Source organism: Gastrolobium bilobum, unplaced genomic scaffold, assembly GCF_033153095.1.
Source record: "Gastrolobium bilobum isolate Gb01-03AN ecotype WA unplaced genomic scaffold, APGP_CSIRO_Gbil_v1 utg29531, whole genome shotgun sequence".
NCBI lineage: Eukaryota > Viridiplantae > Streptophyta > Magnoliopsida > Fabales > Fabaceae > Gastrolobium > Gastrolobium bilobum.
Genome location: NW_026896297.1, coordinates 1 through 12334, shown reverse-complemented (window position 1 = coordinate 12334; position 12334 = coordinate 1). Strand labels below are relative to the sequence as shown.

At 32.6% G+C, this 12334-nt stretch overlaps 2 protein-coding genes across 2 annotated transcripts; both read left to right on the top strand.

The window, feature by feature from the left end:
- The first annotated feature begins 4240 nt into the window (after positions 1–4240).
- On the top strand, positions 4241–7611 carry LOC133298725 (paired amphipathic helix protein Sin3-like 2). Its single transcript, XM_061498046.1, has 2 exons — positions 4241–4753; positions 5650–7611. Exons 1-2 carry the CDS (start codon positions 4241–4243, stop codon positions 6679–6681), a joined length of 1545 nt encoding a protein of 514 aa, XP_061354030.1. The 3' UTR covers positions 6682–7611.
- Positions 6764–10723, top strand: LOC133298723 (serine/threonine-protein kinase PEPKR2-like). The gene is made up of 4 exons (XM_061498044.1): positions 6764–6892; positions 8410–9007; positions 9513–9809; positions 10212–10723. The coding sequence occupies exons 1-4, from the start codon at positions 6764–6766 to the stop codon at positions 10559–10561; spliced, it is 1374 nt and encodes a 457-aa protein (XP_061354028.1). The 3' UTR covers positions 10562–10723.
- The last annotated feature ends 1611 nt before the right edge of the window (positions 10724–12334 follow it).

Genomic DNA, 12334 nt, shown 5'->3' with positions numbered 1-12334 from the left:
CCTACTGACAGGTTGACACCCCATAAACCACTATCTCTGCTGCTTTAGCTGGGGTTTTATAGTATACTTTGCCCAACACATTCTACAGTTGGCAAAAGTGGATTACATTTTTTTCCTCTAAATAATGATTACTGAGAAAACTCAGCTAGTTGTACAGAACCTGTGAATATGATATTAGTGTGTCACTGCATGTTTTTGCTCTTGCTGGAGCATGATAAATAGAATGCTATGATTTCACTTCAGTGAAAACTTGACCCTACTCATATGTTTTTTTGGAAGATTTTAATCTGAAACCATGAGTGCATAAGCGTATGTTATCCCTCCCATAACGCGCTGCTTGCTTAACTACCGGGGGATAGATTTTGAAAGGCTATAAAAGTTGAGATTCTTTATCTGTTAAGGTGAGGTTAAGGGGTAATCTAGATAATAGGTAGGAACATATTTAGGAAGAGGGTATAGTTGAAAAAGGAAACATTAGATAATTCAATCCAAACCGAAAAAAATTGGATTGGATCGGATCGGATCGGATTTGAAAACAAATCAAAACCGAAGGGATGATTATATGATCAAAACGAAGGGATTGGATCGGATGAATTTTGCTTCCAAAATCGATCTAATCCAGACCGCGAACACCCCTAGTGAATCATATGCTCGGAAAAAGAAAGAAAAGGTGCATATGCTTAAGGAATGGGAACACCCATTTATCAAGTATATATTATTTTATTTTTTAAAAATTCCTGATATGAATTAAGAGAAATCAAATAAAGGAAATTCAAGAAAAAACAAAGTCAGGTATTGGATGAAGGAAATTCCTAAGATAGAAATTAGGGAACAAATTAGGGAGAAAGTCAAGAAGAATATCAAGCTCGTGGGGATACCGGAGGGAGCCAACTCGCACTCAAGAGGCAATCACGCCTAATTTAGGCGTCACTCATCAGGTGTTGACATGTGTCATATTTTTTTTCAAAAAAAATATAATTTAATCATAAAACTTCTGAAGGCCATAATTTTTTACTCGGGTATCCAAATCGGGTAATTCTTTTTTTGATTCCACATAAATTTTCGAGATCGACGCAATAACATCTTATTTGACATATTTTATTTCTCACAAACATAATTTAAATTTAAATCAGGTAATCCTTCTTCCTTAGAGATTTAGAATATTTATTTAATTATTTCCTTTATTAATACAGATTTTTCAAATTGATTTTTGAGTTTAAATCACAAATCAAATCTTTATTTTGTTTTCCTTATTAATAATAATTGTTATTTTTTAATTTAAATCACACATCAAATCTTGATTTATTTTTTATATTAAATCACAAACCCAAAACACAGAGACTTCTGAGTTTAAAAATGTGACACGTGTCAACACCTGACACGTCACCAATGACGTCTAAATTGGGTTTCAATCAAGAGGCAATCACGCCTAATTTAGGTAATTTTATTTTTGAAAAAAATTCATAAGCCATAATTAATTTCAGACCATAAATAATAACTTAGAAGCTTATAGCATTAATCATTAATTTTAAAAATAATATTCTTCTTCCTTAGAGATTTAGAATATTTATTTAATTATTTCCTTTATTTCTACAGATTTTTCAAAATGATTTTTTAGTTTAAGTCACAAATCAAATCTTTATTTTGTTTTCCTTATTAATAATAATTTTAATTTTAATTTTTAATTTAAATCACAAACCAAATTTTTGTTATAATAAAAAAATATTATTAAAAAAAAATTAAATCACAAATCAAAATTTTATTTATTTATTTATTTATATTAAATCACAAATCCAGAACTCAGAGGCTTCCGGGTTTAATGTTTCATATAATATTATTCTTGCAAATTTAAATTGTGTTTGTGAGAAATAAAATATGTCAAATGAGATCTCATTGCGTAGATCTCAAAAAGTTATGAGGAATTAAAAAAAGAATTACCTGATTTGGATACCCGAGTCAAAAGTTACGGCCTTCAGAAGTTTTATGATTAAATTATTATTTTTTTGGAAAAAAAATATGACATGTGTCAATATCTGATAAATGACGCCTAAATTAAGTATGATTGCCTCTTGAGTGACGCCCAATTTAGGCGTCTTGAGTGACGCCCAAATTGGTCGTTATATTGTACAATAAATATATAATTATTTCCAAAACTGTAATAAATGCGTAATTAATTTATTAAAAAACATGGACTTAATTTTTTTGGCTAATCCCGTCAAAGCATTTGACGTATTAGGTCTTGAAGTTTGATAACTAATCATGTCTAATTTGTTGTCCTGCACAAGTTTGATAATCAGGTCTTGCTTGGGTTTTTTCTTAAAAAAAAAAAAAAGCTAAAAACAAATTAAGTGATAGGACCATGTTTAAATAATGAGTTTGATGTTTGTCATTTTAAATGACATAAGTTATATTATTTTAGGAGAGATATAGAGATAAGAAATGAAAATCATGGGAGAGAAAGTGAGTGATTTTTTTAATTTAAATTTTAAATAAAAAATAATTTCTTGTGTGAATCTCTCTATTAAAATGATGTAACATCTAGAGCGCTGACGAGGGCAGGGAGTAATCGCCGGTGCAAAGGGGCACGGACAAGGAGTGACTCCTGACAGGCTTCCAGCGTGGGGTTACATGCATGAATGAATCGAATCGACACCCGAAAGAGAAGAATTCCAAAGACTGTGCAGGTATGAGACTGCACAGTTTGAGAATAGCTTATAAGAATCAATTGGTACTACCTATACTAACAAGATGCATCTGCTTTTCGGTAGCCCGGATCGGAAGAACTCCACAGTTAGGTGTGCTTGACTAGGAGCAATTATGGGATGAGTGACCTCCTAGGAAGTTTTCCCGGGAAGTGTGCGAGTGAGGAAAAAGCACACTGAAAAGTCTCGTGTTAGTATGTGGGGATAGTCATTGATTCTTGAAGCGACCGGGCGTTACAAATGACATAACTTTATGTCATTTAAAATGACAAACACTTTCCACTTAAATAATATGGTGTTGAATTTAACTTGCTTTCTACTATGATAGGCACATTTTATGTATCTAATTGTATTTAAAAAGTTATAATTTATTCTAAATTATTTGTCACTTTAAAAAAAAATATATTATTTCCTTAGCTCTACTTTATTTTTTTATTTCTACTTATTGGAATAAGAATGATTTAATAGAGTGAAGGTGTAATATAATCAAATAAACTTATATTTTCATTAAATCGTAAAGAATTTAATGAATTATTTAATTTTTGTACAAATCTTTAAACAATGATTATTATGTACTTTTAAATTTTGAAACAAAACTTTATCGTATTGTGTATATTTTAAATTTTGTATTTTATGTATTTATATAGAAATTTTGACACAACCTAATTTGATTATATATTAATTTAATATATTACTTTTAAATAATATATTAAATTAAATTAGTAGAGATTAATTTGTTGATTGATCCATCACTCCATATAATAATACTAATTCATATCTTTGAGATATATAAAATTGGCAAAAAAATTTAATTATTGCATTTTAATTAAATATTACGCATTTATGGCAGTTTTGGAAATAATTACGGATCTATTTTACAATGTGACGCCTCATTTAGGCATCTCTCACCTAAGGTTGACACGTGTCATTTTTTATAAAAAAATAATAATAATTTAATCATAAAACTTCTGAAGGCCATAACTTTTGACTCGGGTATCCAATTCAGGTAATTGTTTTTTGATTCCAATTTAATGACATCTCATTTGATATATTTTATTTCTCACAAACATAGTTTAAATTTAAATTAGGTAATCCTTATTCCTTAGAGATTCAGAATATTTATTGAATTATTTCATTTATTAATACAGATTTTTCACAGATTTTTTCACAATCCAAAACTGTAAAAAATTAAATCACATATCACAAATTTTATTTATTTTCTTCTATCAAATCACAATCCAAACCTCCAAAAAAAAAATCACAATCCAAATTGCATAATTAATTAATTAAAATGCAATAATTAAATTTTTTTCCCATATAAAATTCTAAATCTAGCCTTTTAATTGGTTCCCACCGCCTCAGTTTCCATCGTTCTAACGCAACAACGTGAGAGAGACAGAGAAAGAAGAAACCCTATTTGTTGTTTTTCTTGTTTACCTTGTTGTTCTGTCCGATCAAACACTTCACTCTTTTTTTTTCTTTCTCTTGACTTGTTTTCCAGCGAATTTTCCTAGGAAAATCTGGAGAACCGATAAAAGATGAAGAGAGTAAGGGATGAGGCTCCTCCAAAGAAAACGGTTGAATTTGAAGAAGCTATTAGTTTTGTGAACAAGATAAAGAAACGATTCCAAAGTGATGAGCATGTTTACAAATCGTTCTTGAACATTTCCAATATGTACCGCAAAGAGCATAAGGACATAGGTGAAATTTATAGTGAGGTTGCTACCCTGTTTAAGGATCATCGAGATTTGCTTGAGGAGTTCACTAGATTCTTACCAGATAGTTTCGCAGCACCTTCTACACAGCATGCTCCGGATGCTCGAAATTCATTGCAGCGCTTTAGTGAGCGGAGTTCTATGGCACCCATGATGCGGCAAATGCAAGTATATCGACGAAAGAGGCTTCCTTCTCATGATCGTGAGCGTGATCTGAGTGTTGAACACCCTGAGATGGATGATGACAACACAATGATGAACATGCACAAGAAGCGGAGGAAACGTGAGAGTAAGGATATGAGGATTAATCGTGATCAGGATGAGAGAGAACCTGATCATATAAATGCTCAACAATTTCTTGAGGTATCCATTTCTCCCCTTTTTAACGGTTTTATTGGATGATTCTTTCTCTCTACATTTTCATTTTCCTAGCTCATGGGGTTGGGTTTGCTAGAACTAATCTGACTTATAACTTATTACCCCAAAGTTATTGCTGATTATTTAGGACGAAAATGTTGTTTTCTGTTAGTTGAGTGTAATGCAGTTTTCTCAATCAACCTAGTTAGTTTGAGTATAAGAAGGAATTGGAGTGAATGTAAACTTATTTACATAACAGAATATAATTTTGTGACTGAGTAGGTTCCTTTTTTATTTTTTATTTTTATTTTTTAAGTTTGTTCTGTTTTTTTTTTCTTTGTACGTTTCGTCTGTTCTAGTATGTGTTTATGTTTGTTGAGTAAATGTAAGTATGAGAGAGAGAGGGAGCGAAACAAACTCTTAACAGTTCAGAAACTATATCACAAAACACAGAGTTGTCTTTTGCAGTATATATAGAAAGGATACTGATGCAGAGTAAATCATATGCGTTTACTCTATTATAGGCATTACATTTAAGAGAATAAACTTTAATTTAATATATAAGAATGTATTCTACTTTTTTGCCCCTTTCTTTCATTCCCTATTTAGTACAGACGGCTTGTAATTCTTGATTTGTTTTTAAGATGGAAATTGTTATAGGATTCTTTGATGGACAACGATTAAAGTGCCACATTTTTTGTAAAAAATTATCTGAATGTCACATTTTGTAAATTTTTGTTCATAATGTCACGTTACCTAACTCGCTTACAACACCTGGTGAGTTAGGCGTTGTCACATTTAGATGGGCGAACATTATTTATAGAATAAAAAATAATAATATTGTAAAGACTCATGTGAGATTTTTGTCAATATAAAATAATAACAGCAGGGATTTGAACTTGCAGCGCTTTCATGAGAAAAAGAAATCTGTCAAGAAAGCTGAAGGTTTTGGGTTGGCTTCAGACTTTTCTTCTAAGGAAGACAAGGATACCTTAAAGAACATGTATAGTCAAGCATTCAGTTTCTTTGAGAAAGTTAAGGAGAAGTTGAACAGTGCTGATGACTACCAAGCTTTCTTGAAGTGCCTTCATAATTTTTTCGTCAGTGAAATAATAAAAAGGAATGAATTGCAAAATTTGGTAACCGATTTACTTGGAAAGCATCTTGATCTTATGGTGGAATTCAATGATTTCCTGGAGTGTTTGGAAAATATTGATGGGTTCCTTGCTGGTGTCATGAGTAAAAAGTCACTAAGATCATCAAAGTTGGAGGACAAAGACAAAGACAAAGAGCAGAAGCGTGAGATGGATGGAGCTAAAGAGAAGGAAAGATACAGGGAGAAGGAGTACATGGGAAAATCCATTCAAGAACTTGACCTCAGTGACTGTAAACGTTGCACTCCCAGCTACCGGCTTCTACCTGCTGATTATCCAATTCCTACAGCTAGTCAGAGATCTGAGCTTGGTGCTCAAGTATTGAATGATCACTGGGTATCTGTGAGTTCAGGAAGTGAGGATTACTCTTCCGAACATATGTGCAGGAATCAGTACGAAGAGAGCTTGTTCAGATGTGAAGATGACAGATTTGAGCTGGACATGTTATTAGAGTCTGTGAGTTCTGCAGCTAAACGTGCAGAGGAATTATATAATAACATGAATGAAAATAAGATCAATATGGAGACTCTGAACCGTATTGAAGATTACTTTACTGTTCAAAATTTAAGGTGCATTGAACGTCTATATGGTGACCATGGTCTTGACGTTATAGACATATTGCGTAAAAACCCAACTCGTGCGCTCCCTGTAATATTGACTCGACTGAAGCAGAAACAGGAGGAATGGAGTCGGTGTCGTTCAGATTTCAATAAAGTTTGGGCTGAAATTTATTCTAAAAATCACTTAAAGTGAAGCAGCAGAAAGAGGATGATATTCTTCAGTCTACTATTGCAGCTGGAAACAAATTAGTTCGGTATTCATGTGATATGAGAGTATGAATGAGGCTGATGGTAGAGTAACTGAGGTAAAGAATGTTCACCGGACTAGTGTAGCAGCCAGTGATAAAGAAAATGGATTATTTTTTGGAAGCTTCACAAGCTTCCACAAGCAGCCAGTGATTTTGGTTTTTCTGTTTATGTTTACTCACTTCAATTCTTTTTCATTACTGGTTTAATGAATTTTATTCAAGGTTAAAATAATAATAATTAAAATTGGTTCTTTTTCACTTCAATTCTTTTTCACTTCGGTATACGGGGTTCTATTATTTTTGTCACTTCAACCTTTGAACCGGAAAGAACAAACTCAAAAATTGAGTTTTTTGATCTATCTACAAATGTTATTATTTGTTTGTTTTATAAATCAATATGTAAAAAGTTCGAGTAATAAGGGACTCGATTATATTTAAGTGAAGTCTTAATTGTGAAAACGAAAAAACAGACATTAAGAGAATATTGTTCCTTTGAGTAAGTTCACTCGACTCAACTCGAAATAATTGAAATTCAATGTATTTTTTAAATACTAAGAGTTTCTGGAAGAAAAAAAGTTGCGGGTTTTTTTCTACCAATTGGGGCCCTCCCTTCACCACCCCTTTGTTTTATAAAGAACAATGGACTATCAAGCCTCTCAGTTGGGGCGGTTATATTTATTATATTTTAGACGTACCACCCTTACTATCTAATTATTTATCAAAGTCGAAATCAGCAATAGTTTTTTTTTTCTTTCTATTTTTTTATTATTGATTTCAAATTGATATAACAATAACCAATCAAATAATAAGAGTGATAAGTCTAAAATAATAATAAATATAACTTTCTCCGCTTCTCAATTCGCTATAACCTTTTTTTCTCCATCCTAACCAAGTTAGTACTCTCAATTTGCCGTTGATTTTAGAGTACATAAAACATCTGGTGTGATTATGCACGTCAAAATTTTGTTCCGGCACACGCTATGCCATTTGTTTGATATGCCCTCGGTTACAATACTATTCTTAAGAAGTAAATTATTTTGAGATGATCAACATTATATTCATTTCGCTAATTACCATTTTCAAATAAAATACTTACATATTCATCATAGTTTAATGAGGCTACTATCCTCCAAAGGTCGCCCAAAACTTTTTACCTCAATAATAATAATAATTTTACAGTTGAATATAATATTTTCAATTATATGTTTTGGATATTAAAAATATCATGATTCATGAAGAAGTAATTATAAGGTCTAAACAGTAACTTCAGTCATCATAACCACAACTAACAAATATATACAGATTATAATTTATACATAATCGATACATTATTTTGCCGTGTGAAATTTTCCAAGCTCAATACTGTTAACACACAAATTGCAAGTTCTTCCTCACACATAACTTCCATGTAGGGATTTAAATGGATCAAATGGTCTATTAAGTGTTTATAATTCGGTCTAAGTAGGTTAGGTTTGACCTAGCTAATATATTTAGTAAAATAGTTAATATGCCTAGGTCATATATTTTGATTTTTAAATATAGACAAGACCAAACCTATAATGTAGAGTACACCAAATTAATAGGTCAAACCAAGTTCAAAATATTTTATATAAACTTAACGTATTTAGGCCAAAACCTAATCTGACGAGTGGTAGTCTTAATTTCTATTTAAGATAGACTCAGCTGGTTCCTACAAGAGTAGGGTGGCGGGTTTTGCCACTGCTCCTCCTTGTGGGACATTGTCTCTGATGACCGCGGGAAGAGGCCTAAAGAGGAAGATAGGTTGCATTGACGTGGCTACCCAGATGGGGAGGAAGAACAAGATTGAAGATGATTATGTTACTGGGGTGAGGATCGGGCAAGGAAAGTATGGATCTGTTTCGTTGTGTAGGTCTCTTGTTGGCGGCGCGGAGTATGCGTGTAAGACTCTGAAGAAGGGGGATGAGACTGTTTACAGGGAGGTGGAGATAATGCAGCACTTGTCTGGGCATCCTGGGGTTGTGACTCTGCTGGCAGTGTATGAGGAAGCTGATTGCTCTCATCTGGTGATGGAATTGTGCTCTGGGGGAAGACTTGTCGACCAGATGTTTAGGGAGGGCCCTTGTTCTGAACAGCGGGCTGCTAATATACTTAAGGAAGTGATGTTGGTCATCAAGTATTGTCATGATATGGGAGTTGTGCACAGAGATATCAAGCCTGAGAATATTCTGCTTACTGCTTCGGGGGAAATAAAGCTTGCTGATTTTGGCCTGGCCATGAGAATTTCTAAGGGTAATATGTTAAACCTGTTTGGATGATCTTCTTTTTTTGTTATCCTATGGTATATATATGTGCTAACTTCTATGAATAGAATCCTTACACAACCTTCCTTGTGTAAAATTCCATCCTAGTCATTCTGTTAATAAAAAATGTCTAGGCAAGTTTGAAGAAGTTCATCATGATGAGCTTTCAACTGAATTGTACTTTACTAATGTTACCCTGTACATAGGAGTAAAAATTGGAGAGTTCAAATGGTCATCTCCCTTAAGTTTACTATGTTCAGTATTCAATTAAATTTGCTAGCGGTCTAAGAATAAGAGGTCCTAGAGAAAATGCTTATAATAGTTTGAAGCTAACCATTCATACTCTAAGGTCACTTTGTTTAATTTTTAAGCATTTAAAAATATCAGTAATTCAATTGACATATATATAAATACACACACATAAGTAAAAGATACATACATGCATACATGAGTAATTTATGCATAGCCTCATTGTCTAGAAATTTGCATTGCAGGTCAGAACTTGACGGGTTTGGCTGGGAGCCCTGCATATGTTGCACCAGAAGTGTTGTTGGGTAGATACTCAGAAAAGGCGGATATATGGAGTGCTGGAGTGCTCCTGCATGCTCTGTTGGTTGGTGTTCTTCCATTTAAAGGGGATTCACAAGAAGCAGTTTTTGAGGCTATTAAGAATTCCAAGCTAGAGTTCCAAACCGGGATGTGGGAATCAATATCTAAACCTGCACGAGATCTTGTTGGGAGAATGCTGACAAGGGATATTTCAGCAAGGATAACAGCTGATGAAGTACTTAGTAAGTTTATGGTAGATTATTAATGTTTTGTAGCGTGCTTTATCTCTCTTCCTCAATGATGAATACACCAAAGACTAGTTGTATTTGGTCTGATTTTTTGTTTTTTAATCTTGAAATAATTAAAATTAGAAATTTCCAAGTTTTGTTGAAAAGTATCTTTGCCGTTCACATGAATTCTTAATAATTAGAAGGATTGCCTTGTTTTGGTTGGGATAACAGTGGTGGGAATCTGTTAATTCTCACATACTTTTGTTAGTTTTTATTATGTGTTCTTCTATGTGGTTGAGGCTCTCTTTTTCTCCCTAATGTTTTTAAACAGGAAATAAAATGACAGTACTTTTAAGTTTTAAGAACTGTTCGATTGTTTGCATGTTAAATTAATATTATGTGGTTCAATTTCAGGACATCCATGGATATCTTTCTACACAGAACGTACATTGAAGATCCTGCCCGTTGAATCAAAGTTGAAGCACCAAAATGGAGCTGCTTGCCACAACTTTGTTGCTGCACCTGAACCTAGGTTAGGAAGAAACAGGATGGATGATGGGTTCCTTAATGAGGTTTCAAGCCTTTCTTCATCATCTGAAAGTTGCAATTCAGAATATCATGATGTTTGTGTGTGGATTGATGCACTTGCCAATGCAATTTCACATGTAAGGATATCTGAACCAAAGAAGAGCAAGTTGTGGGCAGTTCCAATTCATCAACAAGGTTTATATAACATGAGGGCTAACCTCTGTAAAGCATTTTGACCTACTGACAGGTTGACACCCCATAAACCACTATCTCTGCTGCTTTAGCTGGGGTTTTATAGTATACTTTGCCCAACACATTCTACAGTTGGCAAAAGTGGATTACATTTTTTTCCTCTAAATAATGATTACTGAGAAAACTCAGCTAGTTGTACAGAACCTGTGAATATGATATTAGTGTGTCACTGCATGTTTTTGCTCTTGCTGGAGCATGATAAATAGAATGCTATGATTTCACTTCAGTGAAAACTTGACCTACTCATATGTTTTTTTTTGGAAGATTTTAATCCGAAACCATGAGTGCATAAGCGTATGTTATCCCTCCCATAACGCTGCATGTGTACTTATTTAGTGTTGGCAATTTGTATTTCAAGACATACTTTTTTGTACAGATGGTAGCGAGGAGTTTGACCTTGAGTCAATTATATATAGCAATGGCGTTTACTTTGAAAATGGAGTTGACAGCTGCTTGCTTATTTTCACTGAAAAAAAAGGAAAAAAAAGTACTTCTACTTGTGTTTAGAAGAGGCGAATCTTAACTACCAGGGGATAGATTTTGAAAGGCTATAAAATTTAGATTCTTTATCTGTTAAGGTGAGGTTAAGGGGTAATCGAGATAATAGGTAGGAACATATTTAGGAAGAGGGTATAGCTGAAAAAGGAAACATTAGATAATTCAATCCAAACCGAAAAAAATTGGATTGGATCGGATCGGATCGGATCGGATTTGAAAACAAATTAAAACCGAATGCATGATTATATGATTAAACCGAAGGGATTGGATCGGATGAATTTTGCTTCCAAAATCGATCCAATCCAGACCGCGAACACCCCTAGTGAATCATATGCTCGGAAAAAGAAAGAAAATGTGCATATGCTTTGGAATATTTTTTTAACGAAGGAGGTAATTTATTATTTAGATCTCTCATGAGTCATGATGATTAGGATTGGCTCATAAAATGCTAGATTGAAATTAATGTTAAACAAATTTGTTTATTATTAGTTAAAAGAATAGAAAAATATGTAATCATAATAAATTAATTCTAGATTGTAGTAAAAATCATCAAAACATAACCAATCACCAAACTGAATTAATAATTTTTATAAATATAATCAAAACAATTAGTAATTCATGAAAATTGTGAATTTAAAAAAGTTTAAACCCAAAGTTTCTGGTTAGCTCATTACAAGTTGAGAGAAAAGTAAATTAATATGGATTGAATTTTGGTAACTTAAACCAGATTAATTGATAAGTCATGACTCAATTTAACAACTCCGGTATCAATTTAACAACTCCGGTATCGAGGTATAAGTGTTTACCCTCCTTTCGCTTTGAGTCAACTATGTATTGTGGTAAAATAAGAATAAAAATTTCATGGTACTTTATACACGTTCAATGCTTTTTCTTATATAATTTGACGATATTCATTTTTTTTCTTACTAGTTCATTATTTTTCTTACCTAATTTGACCCTGTTGATTTTTTTATTCCATAACATGTAATTTGTTATTCCCATGGGATTGGCGGTATCAGATTGATCAAAGTTAAGAGCAATATTAAAAAAAAACTTTTTATCTTTCTTTCTTTATTTTTTAACTTTTCAAAAATTTTAAAAATAGCAGAGGTGAAGATTAACGACCCGTTTGAATGAATTTTTTTTTCAAAAATTGCATTTTATAAGTAAAAAGATATATTTTTCACTATAAGTTATTTTAGATTTCTATTATAAAAAAAGAAAAAATTACAGTTACTTATATAATTATATATAATAAA

Coding starts and splice junctions, on each gene's coding strand:
- LOC133298725 (XM_061498046.1), top strand. CDS start 4,241: ATGAAGAGAGTAAGGGATGAGGCTCCTCCAAAGAAAACGGTTGAATTT. Junction 4,754..5,649: donor AGGATGAGAGAGAACCTGAT/CATATAAATGCT, acceptor TTGTCAATATAA/AATAATAACAGCAGGGATTT.
- LOC133298723 (XM_061498044.1), top strand. CDS start 6,764: ATGAATGAGGCTGATGGTAGAGTAACTGAGGTAAAGAATGTTCACCGG. Junction 6,893..8,409: donor ACAAGCAGCCAGTGATTTTG/GTTTTTCTGTTT, acceptor TTTCTATTTAAG/ATAGACTCAGCTGGTTCCTA. Junction 9,810..10,211: donor AACAGCTGATGAAGTACTTA/GTAAGTTTATGG, acceptor GTTCAATTTCAG/GACATCCATGGATATCTTTC.